General features: G+C 41.9%; 1 protein-coding gene across 2 annotated transcripts in view; it reads left to right on the forward strand.

The window, feature by feature from the left end:
* The first annotated feature begins 2,001 nt into the window (after positions 1-2,001).
* The window catches only part of ST3GAL3 (ST3 beta-galactoside alpha-2,3-sialyltransferase 3), a 114,012-nt gene continuing 88,742 nt past the window's right edge, over positions 2,002-27,271 (forward strand). For both annotated transcript variants that reach the window (XM_017540710.2, XM_037742831.1), the window contains exons 1-2: positions 2,002-2,078; positions 25,081-25,173. In XM_017540710.2, the coding sequence (XP_017396199.1) occupies positions 25,154-25,173 (20 nt within the window). In that variant the 5' untranslated portion in view covers positions 2,002-2,078; positions 25,081-25,153. The remainder of the gene's footprint in view (positions 2,079-25,080; positions 25,174-27,271) is intronic.

A 27,271-nucleotide genomic window follows, 5' to 3' on the forward strand; every position in this document is an offset into this window, starting at 1 on the left:
AGATGCCACTGGCAAATAATAAACCCCAGATACAATTATTTTTACTATACAGAAAATATATGGGAGAAAAAACAGTGAATCAAAAAAAGACATTCCAACAAGATTTGTTTTTTAAAGCAACTAAAATAAGTAGTGTGAGCTACTGCTGTATGAGAGTATTACATTCTCCCGCTTCCCTCATTTGGGTTATGCTCTCTCTTGCTTAGCCCCTGACATTTGAGTTTGCAACAATGAGGGAAACATTCTCTGGCCTCTCTGGAAGGAATCTGCCAAAGTATGGATTCATTGTCTAAGGGAGTCTTAGCTCAGGTCTGAGGAGCAATAGCACGAGAGTTCCCCCATGGTTGTCACCACACAGGGAAATGGTAACAGGTATTTGGCAAGTTGATGAGGTTTCCTTTTTATGTAATAATAAAATAGGATTATTGAAAGATCACTTAACTTTGACACTGACTCTTGGCAAATTGTATTTTTAGTTTTATTTTATATTTAAGACTTTTTTGTTTTTCTTACCAATGCTTGTAAGTTCTTGATATGTTAAGGCAAGTCTTTCATCCATTTGTCTGCGTTAGAGCAGAACCAGAATTATTTTGAGGAAAAGCTTTCACTTGCTCAAGGGTATTCTCTTGGGAGGCAAGCCTTCTGTTGAGTTAAGTGTCCTAGCTGGTATCTTCAATTTTAAGAAGAGGATTTATTTTCTCTCCACAGCTCAGATGATTTTGAAAGCAATGAATCTGGCCTTAATTGGCCTTGCAGAATGACTCCTGGGAAGTACTTGTCAGCATGTGTAACTTCCCTCTTTTGGCCATTCACTGCTTATTAAAGGCTGAGTTCCTCGAAAGCTTTGCTGCCTGGCCTTTTCCGTTCAGTATTTTGGTCTTGGTATTCTGTTTTACCCTCAGACTGAGCCAGGCCAGCTTAGCTAAGAACTGCATTCATAGGCCACCTTATTCATATGCCACTGCATTCATATGCCAAAATATGGCATAGACACACACACACACACACACAGACACACACAGAGACAGACAGACACACACACAGACACACACACACACACACACTGCAATTATGGAGCAGAGCCATAAGAAATAATCCCATGACACTTCCTATGATTTTCCATATACAGATGTTTTTGAGAACACAGGAAATTTCCCTCAAGTCTTGGTATCAAGAATAGCTGTGATTCTGCTGGTTTATTTTCTGGATACTGCTGAACCATGAAATCAGTGCTTTGCACTTAGTTTTAGCCATGGAAAATCTTGGGGACAGATCTGTAATCTTCCTCTAGCAAGCACACAGGGCCCTAGGATGTTCACTTTTGCTATTTTCCTTACCCCACCTGCATTTTCCTATTTTTGTGTCCACTTTGGCCCCATATTTTTTCTCCTTTTTAAAATCTTGTACTACATACAATTTTGTAGAACTGCTTCAACCTCATTTTAGAATGAGGCAAGATGTAAAGAAGTTAAATAAAAGTTTTTATCTGATAGGTCACTTGTTACAAACATCAATTTTTCTTTCAATTTTGTTGTAAACTTGCTGTTCTTTATGTAATCTGATCTGTTGGTTCTTTATGATGACCATGAAGAGAACTGGCATGGATTTGAGGACCCGTGTCTCTTAGCCATGGAGAGACATGGCTAAGATGGCTGATTCAGCAAATGCTGTGTTTAGAGCTTAGAAGAAGCAGAGATTGCATCTGATCCTCTTACTTTTCGAGGGTCCAGTTTCATGGTTTACTAAATTTCAGTTCCAATTACCACATTGATACAGGAAAGAAGGTAGTTGCATACCAACATAGGACTGGCTGCCCTAGAAGCATAGGAAATACCTGGCATTGAACTTGGTCCTTCACAAAGCAGGTGATCAGCTGGTGTTTTGTGGTTTATGTATTTAGTTGTGTTCTTTGAAGCAGTTGAATTGTGTAATTTTCCAAGGGTTGTCTGTCCCCAGGGTCTAGGTCTGGGGGATGCAATATGTTAGTGTCATCAGTGGCTTGACTTCAGTGACATTTTCTGCTTTTCTTTTTCAGAGTATGATCGGTTGGGCTTCCTCCTGAATCTGGACTCTAAACTGTGAGTAGAATGAGAAGATACCTTGGTTCTGTGGCAGAGGTCTGTGAAAACTGGGTCTCGCTTTGAAGGGTCAGCTCTTATCACTCTTCTGGTGAATGGGGGACTCCCTGGGGCCTCTGTCCTCAGACTGTCAGCAGAATCTTGGGGCATGTTACAGTCTGCAGTGGCTGGAGAGGGTGGGATGATAGGTGCAAACATAAAGCCTTCAATTTGGCTGGCATAGGCAGCTCGTTACAGAAGGAGGCCACCGCCAGGAGTTTGAGGGACTAGAAGGCTCCTAGAAGGCCTTCTCCTGCAGAGTAGAGAACAGTTGAGTCACAGCAGGAGGCAGGAGCCTCACAAAGATGCTCTGGCACCTGACATGCACAGCCTTCTGTGATCATTCTCTGTCTTCCTCTCCAGCTTCAACTCCTGCCACTCTTGCCACAGGTGAACCCTCCTTTTCCCTCTACCTTTGCATATGCTTGTTATCTGTGTCTGAAATTCTCTTTCCTTGCTAGTCCACTTGGAAAACTAAGAAACGACTTCCTCCCCACACAAAATGCCTCTTTCTCTGTGCTTCCTTTGAATTTTTTACCTCTGTTACAATTATCTTACTATGCTGTAATTGCATAATAATTACTAATTTTTTAAGGGCACAGGCTCAGAGCTAGGCATAGTAGATAGCTTGGTTCAAATCCCAGATTGATGTTTATTATTCTCTTTATGATTTGGGGCAAGCTACTTAACCACTGTGAGTCTCAGTTTCATCTGTAAGATGATGACAATAAACTTATTTCACAGGGTTGTTGTAAGAATTCAATTGAAATGATTAATTTATAGAGGACTGTCAAGTATTGAGTATCTAATCCTTCCACAATCCTTCCCTACTAGCCTTATTGGTTTCTCTAGCACCTATACAGTATTAGTCTATGTGTGTCAGGTGCTCATTAAACACTGAACGCTTGGATGGATGGATGGATGATGGTAGGATGACTGCGTACTTCCCCTGTTTGACAAACATGCCTTGAGTTGCAGCTCTTTCCACTCTATGTGTTCATGCCCCATGCAAGCCTGCTCACATGGCTGATGCTCAATAAATCCCTGCAAAACCACATTACTACCTACTGTGATTCCTTTCTATTGTTAGTCATCTTTGTGCACCTTTGTCCCCTGCCCTGTACCAGGCAGACATCATGAAGGATCAGAATTGTGTCTCCTTCCTCTCCTGTCTTGCATAAGGCCTTTTCCACAGTTGCATCTGATGGTGATGGCCACACCTACATACAAGACATCAAACCAGGGGCTGGTTGGCTTTCCCACTGAATAGTCTGGCATCTGGCTTCTTGGGTCTGGTGCCTTGTGCTATGACTTCAAGCATTGTAAATCTCCCAACTTTTATACATTATGGAGGCGACTGTGAAGGAAGAAGTGTCTATTCTGGTTATCAGGCTAGTAGAGAGATGTCAGCCGCATGTTAACATCTGAGGAATGGGGTTTGATTGTGGCTAGAAAGCCACAGGCTTCACTCTTAGAAAATTCTTAATTTAGCACACAGGAAAAAATACAAATCAAGTATAAGCCCTAAGCAAGTGAAATGCCACCAGAACGGAAGAGATAGAGTAATTACCAAGTTGAATCACATTGATGAACAAAAGGCATATTCTCTAGGATATGTTAACTACAGTATTTAAACTGTCTTCAGTAGTGAAAAGAGTTCGATGAGGAGGACACTCCCGCCCTGCTCTCCTGACAGTTGGGTTGTACATAGTAGGCTGTTGTGTAGCTTTCTGTTGTGTATCAGGCCAATTCTTCGAGCTATGTGAGTTAACTTGGTCTTTAGCAGAGTAAATTGGCTTGGCCTCATTTGATTTAACTCACAATTTAAGCTACAAGCTAGAACTTTTCCTGCCTCTAGCTGCAAAGGTTTTTCTAGTCCAGTGCTGTCTTCGGAAGTCTAGTGCTGTCTCTCCAGTCTCACAGATACCTGAGAAAGGTTTCCACCTACTTCCAGAGAAAAATTTCCAAGTTAAGGATTCTGCTTTTGGTGGGAATCCTCAGCAAAGTTGAGATCTCCCCTTACCAAGTCCCTCCCTGGTTGTGTTATATTTTATTTCTGAGGTATAGGAAAGGACCTGAACTTGAATCAGAACTGGATTTGAATTCTGTCTCTGCTGGTTAGTATTATATAACCTTAGACAATTATTATATTTTAGCTTTCTGAATCCCAGTTTTCCTTTATGAAAAATTTAGATAATAGCACTCACTTTCTATGGTTTTATGAGGAATAAAAGAAAGGGTTCTGTAAAGTATGAATAATTATGCCAATGTAAGGCCTTCTTTTTATTTATCTTGATTAGGATTCATTTAGCTTCTTCTTTTTTTTTTAATTTTTATTTTTGGTACAGCTAGGCTCTTGGTGTGTGGCCCATGCTGGTCTTGAACTCCTGGGCTCAAGTGATCCTCCCACCTCAGCCTCCTAAAGTATTAGTATTACAGGTGTAAGCCACAGTATCTGGCCTCATTTAGATTCTTGGGTATAAGAATTTCATATGTTCTGGAAAGATTTCAGCCATTATCTCTTTAAATATTCCCTCTGCCATACTCTTTCTCTATTCCTCTTCTGAAATTCTGATTGAATTTTAGACCTTTCTCATTATATTAACTTACCTTCCATATTTTTCATCTTTTAATTATTTTCACATTAAATTAGAACCCTAAAAGACTCAGCATAAGGATAAACTAGAACATTAATAAACCTGCACCCCCAAAGCAGGGCTGCAAGAACAATTACCAAAACCCTGAGTAGGTCATAGCAATGGAACAGAAACATTTGATATTTGTGGCCAGAGTTCTCATCACTCAAGTGATCTAGGGAACCTCAAGCTGTGAGTTCAGTTTAAGGTATTCCAGTTTGACCTCCAAGCACCTGGCAGAAGTAAATGCAGACTTTCCATAGAGGAAGTCATATGCATTCCCCACAAAATAACTTTTCAGGGAAATGAACAGCTCACAGTAAAAAACAACTGAACACACAAGGAAACAAGCTTCTATTGAAGCTTGTTCTCGTGGTTTTATGAGAACCATGTAAAACAACTGACTGAACAGAGGAGTACCCACAAAGATTTCTGAAACTGGAATTATTGCCACACATCATTTGTAAAACAATTAAATATGCTGTATTTAAAGAAATAAGAGACAATACTGAACTATATGCATAGCATAGGGAACTATGAAAAGCACCAGATTTGAAAAACATGAACTTATAGAGTTAAAAAATACAGTGACCAAAATCAAAAACTCAATAAAAGGGATTAGCAGCAGATTAGATGTAACTAAAGACAGAGTTAGTGAACTGGAAGGTAAGACAGAAGAAATTATTTATAAGAGGGGTTGGCAAACTCTTTTGGCAAAGGGCCAAATGGTAAATATTTTAGGATTTGGGGCCTTATTTTTTTTGTCACATCTACTCAACTTTGCTGTTTTAACATGAAAGCATCCATGGATAGTACATAGATAAATGAGTATGGCTATATTTCAATAAATCTTTATTTATGGACCTTGAAATTTTAATTTTATATAATTTTTTTTTTGAGATGGAATTTCACTCTTGTTGCCCAGGCTGGAATGCAATGGCACTATCTCAGCTCACTGCAACCTCCTCCTCCCGGGTTTAAGCGATTCGCCTGCCTCAGCCTCCCAAGTAGCTGGGATTATAGGCATATGCCACCACGCCCGGCTAATTTTGTATTTTTAGTAGATATGGGGTTTCTCAATGTTGGTTAGACTGGTCTCGAGCTCCCGACCTGAAGTGATCCGCCCATCTGAGCCTCCCAAAGTGCTAGGATTACAGGCATGAGCCACTGCACCTGGCAATTTTATGTAATTTTTATGTGTCATAAAATATGCTGCTTTTAATTTTTTTCCTCATCTATTAAAAATGGAATAAGACATCCTTGACTCACAGGCCCTATAAAAAACAGGTGAAAGGTTGGCTTTGGCCCCGCAAGTTGTAGTTAGCTCACCCTTAATTGAGAATGCAACACAGCTACATCGGCATGAGAATTGTCTCCTCACTCCAGGTGTTTTCCATTCTTGGAACCCTATTGCATAGAAATACTCCTTTAAAAAAAAATGGATTTGGGGGCAAATGTGCAGGTTTGTTACTTGGGTTTATTGTGTGACACTGAGGTTTGGAGTATGGATGGTCCCATTACCCAGGTAGTGAGCATAGTACTAAACAGGTAGTTTTTCTTCCCACTCTCCACTCCACTCTAGTGGTCCCCAGTGTCCATTGTTCTTATTCTTATGTCCCTATGTATTCAGTGTTTAGCTCTCATTTGTAAGTGAGAATATGTGATATTTCGTTTTCTGTTCTAATTTGCTTAGGATAATGACTTGCAGCTGCATGTATCACTTTTCATAGAAAAGAGAAAACTGTTCTAAAATGCATACGAAACCAGAAAAGAGCCAGAATAGCCAAAGCAATCCTAACCAAAAAGAACAGAGCTGGAGATATCACATTACCAGACTTCAAGCTCTACTATAAGGATATAGTAACTAAACATGATACTGCTACAAAAACAGACACACAGACCAATGGAACAGAATAGAGAACCCAGAAATAAAGCCACTCAGCTACAACCATTTGATCTTCGACAAAGTCTGCAAAAGTAAGCAATAAGGAATGGGACTACCTATTCAATAAACGGTGTTGGGATAACTGGCTAGCCATATGCAGAAGAATGAAACTGAACCCCTACATTTTACCATATATAAAAATTAAGATGGATTAAAGATTTAAATGTAAGACCTCAAACTATAAAAATCCCCACAGAAAACCTAGGACATACCCTTCTCATCACTGGCTTTGGCAAAAAATGTATGGCTAAATCCCCAAAAGCAACTGCAGCAAGAACAAAAATTGACAAGTGAGACCTAATCAAACTAAAGAGCTTCTGCACAGCAAACGAAACTATCAACAGAGTGCACAGACAGCCTACAGAATGGGAGAAATACCCTTAAAATACCTTATGTCCAATGATATTCCAAAACCCTGGAAATAGGCATTTTAGATTTTTTTTGTCTTCACTGTATTTGTTTAATTATGTCTTTCTGGAATAAACAGAGTGACTTATATTTCCAGTGCTGTAAGCATTATTCAGAATAATGATGTGCAAAAACCTTGTCTTTTTACTACAAGAACTGTTCAAGAAGACAACTTTTTGGTGGTTAAAAATGTGAGCTGTGGAGTCAGACATGGATTTTTGGGCCCAGTTCCACATCTTACTAGCTCTGATCTGGAGTGAGTTATTTAACTACTAAGTCTCAGTTAATGCGGTGACAATGGTAATACCAAGGATGAGAGTCAGCCCTTATCAGTGTCTGGTAAACTGGCAGGGATATCGCCCAAAAATGAGACCTGGACCTCAGCTTGCCTCCTGCTCCATACCCTAGATTTCATTTCTTCACTCTTTCGTTTAGCAGATATTTCTTGAGCACCAGCTGTGTGTTTTCTAATCGGAATAAACGGAAAGCTCTAAGCCATAGGCATAACTTTATAAGCTTGATTGGAAAGGCTGTCCTGTGAGCTGAAGTCTTAGTGAATGAGGAGGAAGCAGTTGAGAACAGGAAGGGAGAGGAAAGGGAGTACTGCTGGATAGCATAAGCAACAGACAAGTTTCTGGTGGTTTCTTTTTTTATAATAAGTATGACATATTGGTGGTTTGGAAGCATTAATGGAGTACCAAGAGAATAACCAGGGATCCCAGGGTGCATGGAGTATAAAAGGAAGAGCAGCCTCCCTTGCAGAGGGCTATAAAAATGGTGTTTTCCCAAGAGACCTAGGTTTCTATGAAAGCAAAGTTGGAAGGAGCATTCACTGAAGAGTTTGAGGATATAAAGGAACACAGTTTTATGCCTCATAATGGCAAGTTAGAGTGTGGGCTGTGCCAGGGGAGCAGTGCCAGGGGAGCAGTAGGAAACTGGACCAAGAAGAAGCAGAGAGCAGTGACTTGAGGGTAAGAAAACTGAGAAGAATATGGTTGGGAGAGGAGCAGGAATAACTAGAATGTAAGACTGGTGAGTTGGTGATATTACTAGCCTGTGGTTGCCCAAGAATTGACCCTGTCTCCCCAGGGGTTGGGCACTCAGGCTGCTACCTTCCTCCAAGGGGCACATGTGCTGTCTGAAAGGGGTCTACTGTGGTCTGGCTCAAAGTTGAGGGCCTTGGGAAAAGGCTCAGGAGTAAAGGCTCTTGCCCCAACAATAAAGTGGACACTCCCTCATTCAATCAACAGATTTGCTGAGCAACTAATATGTATCAGGCAATATTCTGTCCTCTGAGAATATACCAGTGAACAAGACAGTCAATAAACAAAAAGTATTATAAATAAAGATTTTAGGATTTTGGAAAGTGGTAAGTGCTATGAAAGAAAATAGAGCAAAAGAAGGGAATGCTGTTGAAGAGATTGCAAGTTTCAATGGGACAGTCAAAGCAGAACTCACTGAGAAGGTGACGTTTGAACAAAGAGTCAAAGGAAGAGAGGCAGAGCATTCCAGACAGAGCCCTAAGAACATCTCAGTCTCTGTTGTAAAGAATATGACATAATGAGTCAGGAGTGTGCCCATTAGTCCAGGGGAGAGATAAGCCATCTGGATTCCTTGAAGGAGCCAGATCCTGGTGTCCAGGTGTGAGTTTGCTGAGCTGATGTGGGCCTTCTGGGAGCACATTTAATTAAATGGAAGTTTCATCTATTTCTGCTGGGTGTGGGCAGCTGCTCTGTGCTCTGAGAAAGTTCCTGTCTGCTGCCACAATGTGGTGTTTTATAGTTGCCATGTGGGCGAGAGCATGGGGACTTTAATGCTCGGTCTGACTGCATAAGGAATTCCATGTGAAGACACAAAAACATGAAAATGAAAGCAAACAACTCAACCCCCAGAGTCTTGTGAAACCAGGTCATTTGTAATAGTGTGTAAACATTGGGCAGTCTAAATACAGTCTGAGGTGAGTTTACTACTTCTAAGGGTGACGGTGGTTGCAAACCTCTGCACTCCTCTGCTATACCAGCTGAGCTGTCGAAGGGTGGGTTTACTACTTCTAAAACAGCCTGTCAAGTTCCCTATGGCTGCAAGGGGAAAGCATTTATTGAGCACCTACTATATGCCCAATGATGTGCTAGGTACTTTCTATGTTACCTGTTGCCACAACAGTTGCTTAGATAATCTCATCCAGTATCATGCCTTTAAATACCATCTATATGCTGATGACGCCTACATTTATATCAAACCCAGTTCTCTTTCCCCACACTCCAGACTCATTTACCAAATTGCCTCCTTCATTTGGATGTGTATTAGGCATCTCACACTTAACTCCAGAACCAAACTCCAGATTCACACCCCTGCCTCCCAGAATCTTTTCTACCCCAGGATATGGCAGCTAACTGCATTCTTCCAATTGCTCACATCAAACACTGTAGCATCATTTCTTTAACACTTAAATCTAATAATCAGTAAACCCTATTAGCTTTACCTTAAATATCCTTATATCCAGCCACTTTTCACTACCTCTATATCATCACTCTGTTCAAACCATTATCATCTCCCACCTAATTTTTGCACTCCCAAGTGGTCTCCCAGACTTTACACTTGCTTCTCTGTGTTCTGTTTCCACACTGAACCCAAAGTGATCCCGATAAAGTACAAGATAGATCTTGTTACTCCTGTGATCAGAACTCCCCAGCGGCTCCCGATTTCTTGTAGAATGAGAGCCAGAACCTTTACAGTGCTCGCCAAGTCCCTACATGGTCTACACCCTGGTTCTTGTTACTTTCCTTCTTGTTTATTGTTTTATCCTGGTCTCCTTGCTGTGATTCAGATACTCCAGGCCTGCTTCTGCCTCAGACTCTTGGCATTTGTCTGGAACACTTTTCCCCAGCTACCTGCAGAGATTGTGCACTCCCTCCCCTTTTTGGAACATAGCTCAAATACCACCTTCTTAATAAAGTCTCCCTTGCCCATCCCATTTAAAAGCATAGCCCCATCCCCCATTGGCATTCCCCATTCCCCTTTATTATGTCATTTTCTCCACGGCACCTATCACTCTCAGATGCTGCGTATGTTTTATTTACTTGTTTATTGTCTGTCTCCATCTACTACAGTGTTTTTTTTTTTTTTTTTTTTTCATCCACAAGAAGGCTTAATCATATTTAAATGAAAACATGCACATCTACATACAGTACCAATATTCCATGCGTTTGACAAAATACAGAAATATCCAGGTCATTTTTTTTTCTATTTTGTTCCCCACTATTTTCGAGCACCAAAACCAGTGTCTACTATATTACTTAGTGATCAATTAATAAATATTTGTCGCATGGATAAATGGTGGGCAACTCTATGAAGTAGATGTTATTTAAATGCATTTTAACAAATGTGAAAATGACTATAGACAGGATAAGTAATTTACTTGTGTTCACGGAACTAAATGTGATCGTCAGTATTTGAACCCTTCTCTGTCTGGCTCCAAACTTTTTTACTTTTCTCGCTCTTCAACATAGCTTTCTGTTTTTTCCCAAATTCGCAGTCAGTTTGATCCTACGTTTGTACTATACCATAAGCTTTGTAAGGGCAAGAACTATGAATCTTCTGCTCACAGATGTATTCACAATGCCTAGTATAGTGTTTATGTGCATAGTAAATATTCAGTGGATATTTGTTCAATCAATTGAGGACAGAAGGAAGAGGGTATGAGTAAGAGAGAATAGAGCCACCTTTAATAACAAAATCCAGATCTTTCAAGTATTGTTATTAGAAGGCTTTTAGGGAGAGGAGAGGCAGTGTTGAGGATTGTCAGATGGCCTCTCCCTTTATCTAATGCTGACTTTCACCATCTCCTGGAGAGACTGTCACTTGAAGAACTTCTGCCACCATCATGCTGACTTCAGAGGGCCAGCTTCTCTTTAATGCCTTAAAAAAAAAAGAGGAAAGGGGTGTGTGTGTAGGTAGGTGGGAGGTTACTTTCTCTTGGCTCCTCTAAGCAAAGCTAAAAATATTTCACTAAAGATTAAAAGAGGACATCAGAGAAATTAACCTTGAGAGGACAAGAAATCCAAAGGAGTAGTCTGGTTTGCAAAATGCAGAATTCTGTCTCTTCTATAGCTAGCATGAGCCCGGGCCATACTTACTTCACAACAGGAAAGCACAGCATTGCAGGATTTGGCTAGGTTCTTTGCTTCATGACATCTAGACTTTTTCACAGCCCACTGTTCAAAGACTTTCTCCTGGACATCTTGAGCTACGTGACAAGATCAAAATTCCCACTTTGCAGCTCATGGAGGGCTGTCTCTGCACGGTGGTTTTTGACCTTGACTGCATATTGGAATCACCTGGGGAGCCTAAAAAATTACTGATGCCTGCATCCCATCCTCTATAGAGATTTTGAAGTCATTGAGCGAGGACACAGCCTTTGCATTAGAATTTTAAAGCTGCCCAGGTGAGTCTAATATGCAGCCAAATTGAGAACCACTGCTTTAATAAAATATTCTGTTTCCTGTCTGAAGAAGTCTCCACTTCCCCAGGTAATTGATACCAAGAATAAATCTGTCTGTACATAGGAGTATGTCTATGTGTGGTGATTCATAACCAAGACCTCACTACCCAGAGATTCTGATTTAGTTGATCAGGAATTGGGCTCAGCTTCCTTTATGTTTAAATATTCTCCCAGATGATTCTAATATTCCAGGGTCAAGAACCATGAAGTGACCTTCAGGCCTGTCACTATAATTGTATCTGAATATAACATAACAACTACTGTAGAATATCATAATAGTTACGTTAGGATAGTGGAATTGTGGCTACTTTCTTTTCCTTTGATTCTAAATATTGTTTTTATTCCACCTTTACAATGAAAAGAATATGTTAGGATGTTTCTGTAATTTTTTCAAACTTTCATTATGGGCTATAGATCTCTAGAAACTATTTTCAGAAATTCATTTTATATTAGTTTTTGGTTACCAACCTTTTCTCTAGTTTTTCTTAATGGTTTTTTAAAATCTTAGCCAATTGAAGAACTTCCTATACATTATATCAACTAATTTATCTCTTCCTTATCTATAATTGAAATCAATATGTGTGTAAAGATATAGTATTTCTCTTTTCTATGCTGCCAAACTTCAGGAGATCTGAGGGTGGAACATGAGAAATCTGGAGGAATGGGGAGAGACCAAATTATATGGGGCTTTAGCGATAACAACAAGAAGAAATTTGGGCTTCATCTCAAGGGCAAAAGATGCCTTGAAGGGTTTTAAGCAGACAAGTAGTGACATAATCAGTTTTGACCCTTAGGAAGATGTCTTTGGCTACAGGAAGGTAATTTGATTAGAGCGGGGCAAGAATGGAAAGGGAGCGGGTACTTAGGAGACTATGATAAGAGTACAGAGTAGAAATCAGCAGAGAAAATCAATAAAACAATAGCTGGTTCTTTGCAAATATCTATAAAATTGATAAACCTCTGGCCAAAAGAGAGAGAGAGAAGATATACATTACTAATATCAGAAGTGAACATAAGATTATCACTACTAATCTATAGATATTAAAAGAATAAAAGAATAATGGGGCAGGTGAAGTGGTTCACATCTATAGTCCCAGTACTTTGGAACGCTGAGGAAGGAGGATCGCTGGAACCCAGGAGATGGAGACCAGCCTGGGCAGTGTAGGGAGACCTCATCTCTTAAAAAAAAGTTAGCCAGTTGTGCCTGTGATTCCAGCTACTTAGTAAGTTGAGATGGGAGGATCACTTGTACCCAAGAGGTCAAGGCTGCAGTGAGTTGTGATCACGCCACTGAACTCCAGCCTGGACAACAGAGTGAGACTCTGTCTCAAAAAAAAAAAAAAAAAGAAAGAAAGAAAGAAAAAGGATAATAAAAGAATATTGTGAACAACTCTGTACCCACAAATCAGAAACGACAGCCTCAGATGGTTTCACTGGTGAATTCTATCAAAATTTAAGGGAAAAAATGATGCCAGTTATCTACAATGTCTTCCAGAAAATCAAGGCAGAAAGAACGCTTTCTCACTCATTCTATGCATCCAACATTACCCTAGAAATTACCCTACTACCCAAATAAAGACTTTATAAGAAAGGAGAACTACAGATCAATATCTCCCATGAACATGCTGCAGAAATCCTCAATTATTAGCAAATTGAGGTCAGCAATGTATAAACAGAATTACATGTTGAATCGAAGTGGGATTTATTCCAGGTATGCAAGGCTGGTTCAGCTTTCAAAAATCAGTGAATAACATTCTGTTACATCAACAGGCTAAAGAAGAGAAATCATATAATTATGCCTATAGATGTAAAAAAAATTTGATACAATCCAATACCTATTCATGATTAAAAAAAAAAAATTAGCAGCAAACTATGAGTAGAGGGGAACTTCTTCAATTTGATCCAAAAAACCTAGAGCTAACATCATGCTTAATGATGAGAAACTGGATACTTTCCCCCTAAGACTTGAGAAAAAAACAAGGATGTCCCCCCCCACCACTCCTGTTCAACATTACACTAAAGTCTTCACTAACACAGTAAGACAAGAAAAGGAAATAAAAGGCATACAGATTGAGAAGAAGGAAATAAAACTGATTCTGTTCACAGATGTCAAGATTGTCTATGTAGAAAATCCCAAATATTGGCAAAACATTCCGGAACTAATAAGCAATTAAGGCAAGTTTTCAGGCTGTAAGCTTAATATACAAAAGGCAATTGCTTTCCTATATACCAACAAGAAGCAACTGGAATTTAAAATTTAAAACACAGTATCATTTATATTAGTGCCTATAAAAAGGAAATACTTAGGGATAAATCTGATAAAATATGCATGAATGTGTGTGTGCATAGATTCCTATATGAATGAGGAAAACTACAAAACTCTAATGAAAGCAGTCTAGATAAATGAGTATTTTGATAGAAAGACTCAATATTAGGTTTTGGGGGATTTGGTTTTTTTTTTTTTTTAACAGCGTTGCCCAGGCTAGAGTGTAGCAGTGCAAACATTGCTCACTTCTGCCTCAACCTCCCAGGCTCAAAGTGATCCTCCTACCTCAGGCTCTCAAGTAGCTGGGGCTACAGGCCTGTGCCACCACACTCAGCTAATTTATTTTTTTTATTTTTTATTTCTTTACTTGATCTAGAAGTTCAGTGTAATCACAATCAAAATTTCAACAAGTAATTTTATGGATAACAACAAACTTATGTTAAAGTTTATATGGCAAAGCAGAAGACCCAGAATCACCAACATGATACTGACAAAGAATAAAGTTTTAAGATTGACAGTATCTGACTTCAGAACTACAATAAAGCTATCAAGATACATCAAGACAGCATGGTATTGACAAAATAATAGATAAATGGAAGAGGATAGAGATCCCATAAATTGACCCACATAAATACAGTCTGTTGATCTATGACAAAGGAGCAAAGGCAATTCAATGGAAAAAGGATATTTTTTTCAACAAATGATACTGGAATAATTAGACATCTGCATGTACAAATTAATCATTCACCTTGTACCTTTCACAAAAATTAACTCAAAATGGAACCTAAACAGACTAAATGTAAAACATGAAACTATAATAAACTTCTGGAAGGCAACATAGAAAATTTATGCGACTTTGGATTTGATAATGAGTTTCTAGATATAAAACCAAAAGCACAGTTCAGGAAAGAAAAATCAGTAAGTTGATTTTATTAAACTCTAAAACTTGTGCTCTGTGAAGTTCACTGTTAAGTGAATGAAAAACAAGCCACAGACTTGGGAAAAAATATTGCAAAACACATATCTGAGTAAGGCGTTGTGTTCAGAATATACAAAGAACTCTTAAAATTCAACAGTAAGAAAACAACCAACGCAATTAAAAAATGGGCAAAAGAACTGAAAGGACACCTTTCCAGATGGTCAAAAAAGATATGCAGATGGAAAATAACCATATGAAAAGATGCTTGCATTATATGTCATTCAGGAAATGCAAATTAAAACGACAGTGAAATACGATCACACCTATTAGAATGATTTTTAAAAAGCCAACCTGACAGTCTCAAATGCTGACAAGGATGTGGAGCAGTAGGAACTCCCATTCACTGCTGCTGGGAATGCATAATGGTTTGGCCGCTTCGGAGCACACTTTGAAAACACAGTATGACCATATGTTCTAGCAGTCACCCTCCTAAGTATTTACCCAGTGGAACTGAAAACTTACGTCTACACAAAAACTATACATGAATATTTATAGCAGCTTTATTCATAATTGCCAATAACTAGAGGCAACCAAGATGTCCTTCAGTATGAATATGGACAAACTGTGGCACATCTAGGCAATGGACTATTATTCAGAACTAAAAAGAATGGTAGTCTGTTTTTTAAAAAAGTGTATTTTATAAAATTCAAAGCCCACTAAGGGCTTTGAAATCAGGAAAAATAAAAAGTGTATTTTATAAAACAGCCACAACCAACGTCCAAGGGCTTTTAAATCAGAAAGCTCTACATTCAGATCTTTCTCCTGCCACTTCTTAGCTGAATTTCTTTATTTCTTTGTTCATAAAAAGGGAAGAATACTACCTATCATTTAGGGTTGTTTAAGGATTAATAATAATGTAAATAAAAATAAAACAAAAACAAAACCCCTGATATTGTTGAACAAGTGTTAGCTACATTCCTCCACTCTCTATTATTTTGCTTCCCAAATTTATCTTATTCCTCTCTATATCCACTGTTACCCTTTCATCTGGGTCTTTTCATTTCTCTCTTGGACTAGTGCGTGTCATTCGTCTACATAAAAATCCTTCAGTGGCTCCCCATTGCCTCCATCAGCAAGTCCAGACTCCTTGTCCCAGCAGCAAGACCATGCTATGGTCTCACAGTCTTTGTTTTGTCAATGCTAATGTATTTGCAGTTCTCCATATGTGCCAGGCTCTCTTTCTCCTTTGGACCCTTGCACGTGTATCCTCAGTGAGAATGCCCTGCTACTTTCTCTCTTTACTTGACAGTACGTCCTAATTCCCAAGACCACTTTAATTGTCTGTCTTCTCCATATATACTCTTATATATAACAGTGGTTTACTTATACCCACAGGTATCTTTTATTTACTTACCTATCTTGCTTACTAAAATTCAGGATTTTTGAGAACAGGAACCAAAATGGAAAACTTATGTTTCTTAGTGCAGTTCTTCTGAAACATTTCCTCTGGGGAGGACCCTTAGTGGCAGAGCAGAGTGAGCATATATTGCAAAACAACCCCCTGCAAACATAAACATTCCTTTTTTTTTTTTTTTTGAGACAGCGTTTCGCTTTGTTGCCAAAGCTGGAGTTCAGAGGTGCAATCTCAACTCACTGTAGCCTCAGCTCAAGCAATTCTTCCAGCCTCAGCTTCACAGGCCCAACCTCAGCTTCCTGAGGAGCTAGGACTACAGGCACATGCCACCACGCCCAGCTAATTTTTAAAATTTTTGAAAATAGAGATAAGGTCTCCCTATGTTGCCCCCAGTCTCAAATTCCTGGGCTCTAGTGAATCCTCCCACCTTGACTTCCCAAAGTCCTGGGATTACAGATGTTAGCCACCATACCTGGTCCCCAAAATTATTTAAAAATCTTTCATTTGGTTTGTAAAAATTCTGCATTCTACACCATAGTACATATGTATTTTCTTAATACATTCTTCCTCATATCTTCAAGTACATGTATTGCTCCAGGAAGACACACTAGTTTGTACTATGGCTTTGAATAAGTCCAACCTTTATTACATAACCCCTGAACTGTGAAACCTGCTTTGAGAGCCTGGACTTACTGGACTTAGGGACAACATTATCTGGAAATTGTAATAGTGACCTCTATCTTCTACTGGGGACCTAGAGAAGAATTGAACACAAGGTTTGAGTGCAATTTTCACTACAAATTTTGTGAGATGTGGCCCTGCCATGGGGCTCACATAAGTGCTAGGATGCTGGTGTATAACAAGTTCCTGCACATAGATGTTGGCATCCTTTTAGTGACCCTCCCTCTCTGTCCCCAGAAGTCTCCTGACCTCCCTGCCTAATAGGCATATATTTACAGACAGCCAGGTGAATGAGAGAGAAGAATCCAAATAAGAAAAATAAAGGAGCAGTTCTTTTCCTTCTTAAATTATTGAAACTATGATAGTAATCCAGAAGAATCTAGAAGGAATAGTAAAAGCAGAAGTCAAACATTAAAACAGTAGGAACAGTGACTAATATTTTTATAACCTTTCAGAGGACACTCTGACCCACATTGCTGTAGGTGTTCATTGATCTTCCCATCAGCCCTATGAAATGTACATTACTATAGCTATTTTAAGAGTTAAGGAAACCATTGTGTCTTACCTGAGGTTACACATCTAGTAAGTAGAACTGCTGACTTAAACTCAAATCCTCTTATCTTAAGCTGATTATGCTTTATAGCAAAGAAAGCAGGGGCTTTGGTAAGAACAGGAGAGAGTTTTGGAGTTAGTTTTCTCTTGTCAAAAATGAAAATTGGGCTGCTCCAAGGGTAGACAGGGCCGTGACCAAGTATGTTTTGCAAGGTCTCTGCCTGTACAAACCAGTTGATGGGTCCATATATGCTATAATGACTTACTAAGGGTTTAGAACAATGGGTAGAGAAGAGATACTTATGCATTCGTTTGTTCTCCAATCAGTGCACCTGAAACTTCTTTTTGCTACTTAGATACCACCTCTTTCTGTTCAGGTTCGGGAACCATCTCTTTGTGTTCTCTATTGTCAAATGTATCATTCCTGGGAAGTTACATATCTCCTGCCACCAAAAAAAAAAAAAAAAAAAACAACAAGTAGCAGTGCTGTTAGTACTCATTGCCATGGCTTTCTGGAAACTGTTTTGTAAAAACAGTGATCTTCTCCCTACACTTCTCCAGTACCATTCATTTCATGCTGGCTACATCATTTCATCATTTCATAATGCTGGCTACATCATTTCATGAGGCTGTGCTATCCTTCCTGAGGCCTGTGAGTACTGGCTTCCAGTGACTCTCTCAAAGGTTGACACCGCTTGGTTGGTTATGACCACACACACCAGTGTTACCCAGAGCGTCTAGGGACAGTGTGAATGGTAATTGTTTTCTGGTCATGTTAAATGTATCATTTGAAATTTTATCATGTAAACAGAACAGCACATCTTCCAACCGTGGCTTCTCCTGGACTCCTTCAGCCCCATGTGCCTGGGTCTAAGGGAAATACTGCTTTTGGAGGATTGTTGTAAAGCTAAACTAGGTCATTCGATCCGCCATTTGATCTTCTGTCTGGTACCTGGTTTGTGCTCAGCGAATGTTACTTCCCTTGTGTTTTTTTCACTACCACCGAGAAAGAGGATGTGTTTTTATTTTTAAGGAAATTAAGTATGGAAACAAAATTGAATTGGAGAGTCACAGCAGATCCCTGGTAGAGTGCTTCCATGAGAATTGTCTGTTGAAGCACTTGGAGAACTTACTGGGAAGCATCCTTCCAGCTAAGATGAAGTAAATTACAAGGTCCTGGAGACAAATATAACCTGTAGTAATGTCAGCTCTGGAATCACTGATCAAACAGGATGAAAAGGTATTTCAGCGCCTAGTAGCAAGAGCTAAAGGCAGGGCCTCTGGAGCTGAGAAACACCACAAGTGTTAGATGGCTCAGATTAAGCAGTCCCTTTTTTCTTAAAGTGAGAGACATTAGACAGTGCTTCAGCATTTATCATAGATGGCTGTACGTGGGGCAAAAGCTGTAAAGACACCAGAGTCTACACTGGAGGTCACAAAGAGCAAAGCGTCCTTAATGTCTAGGGTAGAATGGGTTGGCACAGCCCATATGTGGGTAGATGAAGAAACTGGTGACAATGCAAGAAGACCCAGCAGACCTGGAGTAACGGATCAGACGGGCAGCATTCAGAGGAGATGAAAGTTGTCCTTAAGGAGAAACATTTCTGTCTTGGGGCTTGAGAGGATCTATGGCAGTAAAGGCCATTTCCAAAAAAAATTAAAGTGAAAATGTTTAATGACAGAATAAGATTACTCAAGCTAGGCAAAGCTGCTTCTGCTACTTCCCTCATCATGTCATTATCTCAGAAACAACTTTCTAGTAATTTGGAGAAATGCATCCTCACCAGGAAGTAGAGGATAGAACTGAAGAATTCCGTCCTCTGTGGATGGAGCGAGCTCTATGCGGAGAGGCTTGTCTGCACGCTCATGTACGTCCCCCTAGCATGGTAGCATGGGCTTTAATTAAACCTCTGGATACTTAGTGCCAGCCCTTCATTCTCAGCATAACTCTTAAAATTTTTTTATAAAATAAGTACTAGTGTAATCCCAGTTTTAAAGATGTAGAAATTAAGGGCACAAAACAGTTAAAAAGACATGCCCCAAATCACACAGCTAGTAAGAGAGCCAGGATAAAAATCCAAGCAGAATGACTCCATTGCCTCTAAATATTTGTTGCATGTAGAAATGAGAGGCAGAGGCCAGGTGCAGTGACTCACGACTGTAATCCCAGCACTTGGGGAGGCCAAGACAGATGGATCACGAGGTCAGGAGATCGAGACCATCCTGGCCAACATGGTGAAATCCCATCTCTACTAAAATACAAAAAACTAGCTGGGCATGGTGGCACGTGCCTGTAATCCTAGCTACTTGGGAGACTGAGGCAGGGGAATCGCTTGAACCCGGGAGGCAGAGGTTGCAGTGAGCCAAGATAACGCCACTACACTCCAGCCTGGCAACAAAGCAAGACTCCGTCTCAGAAAAAAAAGAAATGAGAGGCAGAAAGGGGCAGGCAGTAGGAGAGTAGGGTAGGGGAACAAGTGAGCAAGCAAAGATGAAGGTCTGCCCTAGGTAGCTCAGGTCCACAGGGGAATGGGTTTGTTCTACCTGGGAAGGGAAGCATCATGGAAAGTTCATAAGGGGAGTGGTGCTTAAATTGAATAGGCATCTCTGGCCAAGGCAGGCTAAGGGAACAGAGCTAAGGCCAGCCCTTTCACTTTTGTGCTAGATCCTTTCCCCCTCTGCCTTCTCAAAGACATTCTCCCCCAACCTGGCCAACATGCTGAAACCTCATCTCTACTAAAAATGCAAAAATTAGCCCAGCATGGTGGCATGCGCTGGTAAGCCCAGCTATTTGGGAGGGTGAGGCAGGAGAATCACCTGAACCTGGGAGGCAGAGGTTGCAGTGAGCCAAGATCGAGACAGTGCACTCCAGCCTGGGTGACAGAGTGAGACCCCATCTGGGGGCAGAGGGAGGGGAAAGACATACTCCCTACAACTGTCCTGTCTCTATTGGGAGCTTTTCTCTCTCTCTCTCTCTCTTTTTTTTTTTTTTTTTTTGGAGTCTTGCTCTATTGCCCAGGCTGGAGTGCAGTGGCGCAATCTTGGCTTACTGCAGCCTCAACCTAGAGACACAATTTTCAAGAAAATGATGTATTAAAATCTTTTAAATACCAAGATTCACTTGTCTTTTTACAAGAGTCAATGAGATTTTTTTTTTTTTTGATAGGGAGTCTTGCTCTGTTGCCCAGGCTGGAGTGCAATGGCCCAATCTCAGCTCATGATGCCTGGCTAATTTTTTTGTATTTTTAGTAGTGACAGGGTTTCACGATATTTCTCAGGCTAGTCTCAAACTCCCAACCTCGTGATCTGCCCACCTCGGCCTCCCAAAGTGCTGGGATTACAGGCATGAGCCACTGCTCCCAGCCCACTTTTCTTTTATTCTAACCAGCTTGTAAACTTGTGAAAATAGTTCCTAACCTCAAAAAACACTTTACCCTGCTTCCTGCTCCAGCTATTGCTCCAGCATTTCTTTGTTCCTTTATAGCAAAACTCCTAAAAATAGTCTGTATTTCATGACTTCAGTTTCTCTCCTCCTGTTTTCTCTTAAACCCATTGAAAAGAGTTTCATCTCCACATTCCAGTGGAATGCCTGTTGTTGAGGTCGGAGGTGACTTCCCTGTTGCCGAATCCATCAGTTAGTCCTGTGGCCACACCTTACTGGGCCTACACAGTGTGTGACGCAGTTGGTCTCTGTGTCCTTCCTGAGCCCCTTCCTTCACCGAAGCATCACACTCTTCTGCTCCTTTCAGCCTCCTGCAGTGCTGCTCCTCATCTCCCAAATGCTGATGCTTCTCATACACATCAGCCAGGGCACCCTCCCACTGGATATCACGTGGTGACTTTCCCTGTGATTGAACCTGAACCCAGGCCAGGCGCTCCTGGCAGCCACATGTCTCATGCAGCGTGTGTGTGGCACCCCAGAGGACAGCCATCCCCTCCAGATGTGCTCCCTCACCACATCTTCGTGGGATTCTTGGAATTAGGTGGTTTCCACTGCACATGGGGAAGCTGAAAACCAGATTTTCCATCACTTGCTTGTCAGTGTCCTCTGAAAGTTTCTGATTCCGGATCTAATGCTTTTTCCATGTATGACCCATTGCTTGGCCTGATTCCTTAAACTCATCCTCCTGAGTGAAGCAGGAGAGTGGAAGCGTCTGGCTCCTTCTTTGGTGCTGCAGCCTGTCCATCTGGATTTCCTCTTGTGAGTGCAGTGGTGACACTCTTCACCCCAGGGGCTTGGTAGTCACGTTTGCAGGACAATGGGTGCTCTTACTGGGTTTAATGTGAAATCTCCGAAAATGAAAGGCAGCTGCAGAGTAGGAGAAGAACAAGGGCTGAGTGATTTGATCAGACATCTGTGGGGGCCTGCTGGCATTTGGAGTGTGAGTGCCTTAGAGAGACTAACTATTCTGGCCCCAGGGAGTTGGCGACCGTTAATCTTGGTGGTTTTGACCGCTAACTGCCCCAGAGGTCCCAGCCTGCTGGATGACTCAGAATCCCCAACACTCCCCCTATTCTTCTCTCACTGGGATAGTCAGGAGGCCATTTCTAAGGCATTTTAATTTGGTAATGGCATGACCCACTGTACCCAGAGTTGTACATTGTAGGAGTTACTGTCGCTTTCTAAGTGAGGAGTTGACTTGGAGCCCATCATCCTTGATATTGGACTGCCTGGCACTGTTGTGGAAAGAGCAGTATCTCCTGCCTTCCCTGCCGGGCCCCGGCTCCCTCATCTCCATTGTAGATGACACGATCCTGTGCCCCCTGGACTGTCCCACAGCCCTTATTCTTTAAGCACCTTGCCAAAAGTTGATGGGGTAAACTAGAGAGAAGAAAGGTGGCCAAAGGTTTGTCTGTTGTGCATTTATTTCTGTCCTGCACTGTGTTAAGAAGGACACCTGCTGTCCATCTTTGTGCTGTTTGTGAAACTTTCTGGAATTCAGAAAGACCATAGGAACTCATAGCACAAGGCAGGCAAGCAGATGGTGAGGGACTAGAGACAGGACATGAAGGGACTCAGAATGCCCCATTGCCGCAGACCAGAGATGTGTGAGGCCTTCTGGACTGTCTTCTCAACCCCGTCTCTGACTGTGTTGACCACTCCTGTGCTGTCCTGTGCCTTCCTCTGTGACCATGTTGGTAGCAGTGCCCTATTAAGAGTTCCTACACTGATGTTGGAGACCTAGGTTCAAATCCAGTGTTACCACTTCTATGATCTTGGATTAGTCTCTTCATCTGTCTAGGCCTTGTGTGTAAATTAATTCATAGCACCAACTCACAGAGTTGTTGGGAGAACTAATTGAAAAAACAAAACTCTAGAACATTTTAATCACTGCGCCTAGCCAAAAAGCTTCTAGTAAATTCAGTAAGTGCACTGAGGTTTATATTTCATTTCAAAAATACAGTTGTTTACATAAGAAAAGATTGTTTTTCTCATGCTAAAACTTTGGCTTTCTTTTGCCTACCAAATAAAGTACCAACTCCTCAGCTTGTCACTCAGCCTTCAGGTTTGCATTTCAGGCTTTGAATTTCACTGGTAGGGGAAGCTTGAAAATGTAGATTTCTTTTTTTTTTTTTTTGAGACAGTTTCACTCTTGTTGCCAGGGCTGGAGTAAAATGGTGCAATCTCAGCTCACTGCAACCTCTGCCTTCCGGTTCAAGCGATTCTCCTGCCTCAGCTTACCTAGTAGCCCGGGATTACAGGCACCTACCACCACATCCAGCTAATTTTTTGTATTTTTAGTAGAGATGGGGTTTCACTATGTTAGTCAGGCTGATCTTGAACTCCTGACCTCAGGTGTTCTACCTACCTCGGCCACCCAAAGTGCTGAGATTACAGGCGTGAGCCACCACGCCCAGCCCAAAAATGTAGTTTTTTAAAGAAATTGTGCATTGGTACAAATGAGTTTGTCTATATTCAGTGAACATAGACATAGAGCCTTACTCTATGTAAGGCTCTGGGCTAGGCCCGAGGGGTCTAGGCTGAATCAGACCTGACACACACTAGGCAGTGGCATCATCATTTCTGGTACCACCACCCCACACCCACCCTGCCCAGGCCCTGCAGAAGGCAGCTCAGAGGGTAGGCTTACCACAGGGCCCCAGCACAGTAGAGCAGCTGGGCACCAGAGTATTGGCAGCAGGCCCAAGGGTGGGGGCAGAGGAGGTGGGGACTCAGAACTGGCAGCCAGCCAGCGCTCTCTCAGGTGCCCCAGCATGCAGGGCCTGCAGCCCCAGCAGTCCCGGAACCCATTCACTGACTATATCCTGTTCTTTGGTTGTGATCTTCTCTAGACTGCCTAGTGCAGAGATTTTGGTGGCAGGGCAGTGACTCCAGCCCCATGTCAAACGCATAAGGACATTGAAACCCAAAGATGTGAGGTGGCATGATTGTGGTCATGCAGCAACAAAGCCAGGACTAGAACACAAGTCTTCTGAAAAATATGCAGCAGTCTCAGCCTTGTGGGTTCCTGAGATTGCCTTGTCTGCAGTGAGACTGTCAGGTCATTTTGTTCCATAAGAAAGTTATAGGAGTCTTCTCTGTGCCCATCTGTGCAAGGCACTGGAGGGGGTAGGTAGGGTTAAATCTGACTCTGACCTTAGGAGTTTACAGTGTGTCAAGGGAGACATACTACCAAAAATTACACTACAGAATAGCAAGTGCTGGGGGTAAGTATATGATGTGAGGGGCAGGGGCAAGGACTGTACAAACACAGAGGAGGCACTTAGCCCAATCCGAGCATCAGGGAATCACTCCCAGTGAAGCTGATATCTAAGCTGAGTCATCAAGGACCAACAGTTATTAGCCAGGTGAAGAAGGACAAGGAATTTTATTCCAGGTAAAGAGACCAGGAAAGCATCCTCAACTAAAAGTCTAATGGTACATCAGTAGCCCCAATGACACACAGTTATTTCTTCTGTATTCAGTCACTGTTCAGGACAGTTCCCCCTATTCAGTAATGGTTCCCACTGGGTGGATCATAGCATGAGTGGAGAAAATAAAAGCTGATGAGGCTGGCCATGTAGGAACATACAAGGAAGGTGAAAAGGCCAGGGCCTCTGACTATCAAAGCCTGAGTAGCTCTATTCTGTGAACTCCAAGCACCACTCCCCCAGGTATTGGAGCCTTGATGGAGCTCCTCATTTCCTTGATATCAGGTTTCCTGCAAAGAATCTATGAATATGAGCTGGACACAGTAGCTCAATGCCTGTAATCCCAACGCTTTGGGAGACCAAGGCGAAAGGATCGCTTGAACTCAGGAGTTCAAGACCTGCCTGGGCAACATAATGAAACCCTGTCTCTTTAAAAAAAAAAAAAAAAAAAAAAACAACTGTAAGAAACCAGTTAAGTTCCTTTTACAGATTCCGTCCAGGGGGCTGGCTTATTTATCTATCTATCCCTTTAGGGTTTAGGTATTTGTTTTGTTTTTACCTTTAAAGGTAAAAACAGTATCTTTTAGGTATTTGTTTTGTTTTTACCTTGCTTTTACCTTTTAGCCTTAATGTGGAAAAGTGCCTGAAGTGTTTATTGTAGAGAATGAAGCTTCATTCAAGGTTTAAACACCTACAGCTCCCCATGAATTAATAACCCACTCAGTGCTCAGTGCCTGGCAAGCGGTAACTTTCCTTCTCTTCCCATAGGCCTGCTGAATTAGCCACTAAGTACGCAAACTTTTCAGAGGGAGCTTGCAAGCCCGGCTATGCTTCAGCCTTGATGACGGCCATCTTCCCCCGGTAAGTGCTCCTGTTTCCTTCCGCTGACTAGACAGCCTGGTGTGGGGCCCAAAAGCCAGAAACCCTGCTTCTCACAGCCAGTCATATTCTCCTATGCCCTGGAGTCTGTGGGTTCCTGGAAAGGATTCTGCCTTCAAGTTGTTTCCTACTCCACGCCCTTGCTTTGCCTTACTCCCATCATGCCTCTGGAGCTTGCACTTGGTGGCACAGCCTGTTTCTGCAGAATGATAACCTACATGGTTGCCCCATGCAAGCCAGGTATCCAGAGGTGGCCAGAAAAGGCTGACAAGCACAGAAGCTCCTAGACTTAGTATCAGTGGCCAAACAAACTTTTTTGGAAGCTGGGACCAACTAGCTGGCTTCAGGGAGGCATATCCAAATAAAGCAGGGAACAAAGAGAAACTTGTAAGGCTGTCTTGAGTTTTAGCACTTTCCTTCTCTGTCCATTTTGCATTCTCGAGCTGCTGGCTTCTCTGACATCTGAAAGAACCCGTGCATAACCCAGGGAGTTCCTTTTACCAAATGTTGCTAAGGGATTTTGCTTACCAATCCACCTTCTCCTTTTTGGTTTTCTTTTCTGAAGCCTTGGTGTGGAAAAGGAGCTGAAGTGCTGAGACTGTCTTTGGAGTGCAGTGAAACTGTCAGGGTCACTTTGTTCCTTCTGATTTGGAGGGGCTGGAGGAAAGGCTGCCCAGAACTGTCGGGGCACTCGGACCACAACAGGAGTGCTAGGGGTGGGCTCTGTTCTCTGGGGGAAGGACTTGCCTCCCATCCCTTAGAAGGCTGAGGTTGGGACACACAATGTGCTTGCAAAGGAATGCTGAGGAACAGCTGGCCCCAAAGTAAATCCAGGGTATTTGGTTTTTATGCTCCCTTTCTTTTCTAACATGCGCAGTCTCAGCTTAGCTCCTTGTGTAAAGCAAGGTCTGTGCTGGCTGAGTATCCAGTGCTGAGATAGAGATCTCTTTGTCCAGGCTCTGCCTTCTGAATTGATTCCAAATATTTTGCTTCCTCCAGCTATTCATTGAGTGACCCTGTGTCTGGCTTTGTGTTCTCTGTTCTTACACAGGTTTTTGTAAGCCTATGCAACTCAGTCTCTTGGCCCAGGCACCTGTGAATTTTCCTTGACCAGTATATAAGTTTCTTTTACTTTTTCTAATTGAAAGTAATACAGGCGTGCAGTTAAAAAAAACAAAAACAAAAAAACACCTCAAACAGTTCATAAGGGTATATACTGCCACTTCAGACCCCTTCCCCAGAGACAGCCGACATTACCATAAATGGGAACATAACTGTATTTACTCTTCTGTACTGTGTATTAGGCTGTTCTTGCATTTCTATGAAAAAATATTGGAGACTGGTAAATTATGAAGAAAAGAGGTTTAATTGGCTTATGGTTCATCAGGCTTTACAGGTAGTATGGTGCTGGCATCTGCCTCACTTCCAGGGAGGCCTCAGGAAACTTCAAATCATGGCAGAAGGCAAAGGGGAGCAGGCACGTTATATGGCAAAAGCAGGAGCAAGTGAGTGAAAGAAAGAGAGGAAATGCTACCCACTTTTAAATAGCCAGATCTCACAAGAATTTACTCACTATCACAAGAACAGCACCAAGAGGATGGTGCTAAACCATTCATGAGAAGCTGCTCCCATGATCCGGTCACCCACCACCAGGCCCCACCTCCGTCATTGGAGATTACACCCACCCACCCTTCCTTCCTTCCTTCCTTCCTCCCTGCCTCCCTCCCTGCCTCCCTCCCTCCATCCCTCTATCCCTCCCTCCCAGGCCCCACCTCCATCATTGGAGATTACACCCATCCACCCTTCCTTCTTTCCTTCCTCCCTGCCTCCCTCCCTCCATCCCTCCCTCCATCTCTCTATCCCTCCCTCCCAGGCCCCACCTCCGTCATTGGAGATTACACCCACCCACCCTTCCTCCCTCCCTTCCTTCCTTCCTTCCTTCCTTCCTTCCTTCCTTCCTTCCTTCCTGCCTCCCTCCCTCCCTCCATCCCTCTATCCCTCCCTCCCAGGCCCCACCTCTGTCATTGGAGATTACACCCTTCCTTCCTTCCTTCCTTCCTTCCTTCCTTCCTTCCTTCCT

The sequence above is a fragment of the Cebus imitator genome, unplaced genomic scaffold (assembly GCF_001604975.1).
Source record: "Cebus imitator isolate Cc_AM_T3 unplaced genomic scaffold, Cebus_imitator-1.0 Scaffold129, whole genome shotgun sequence".
Classification (NCBI taxonomy): Eukaryota; Metazoa; Chordata; class Mammalia; order Primates; family Cebidae; genus Cebus; species Cebus imitator.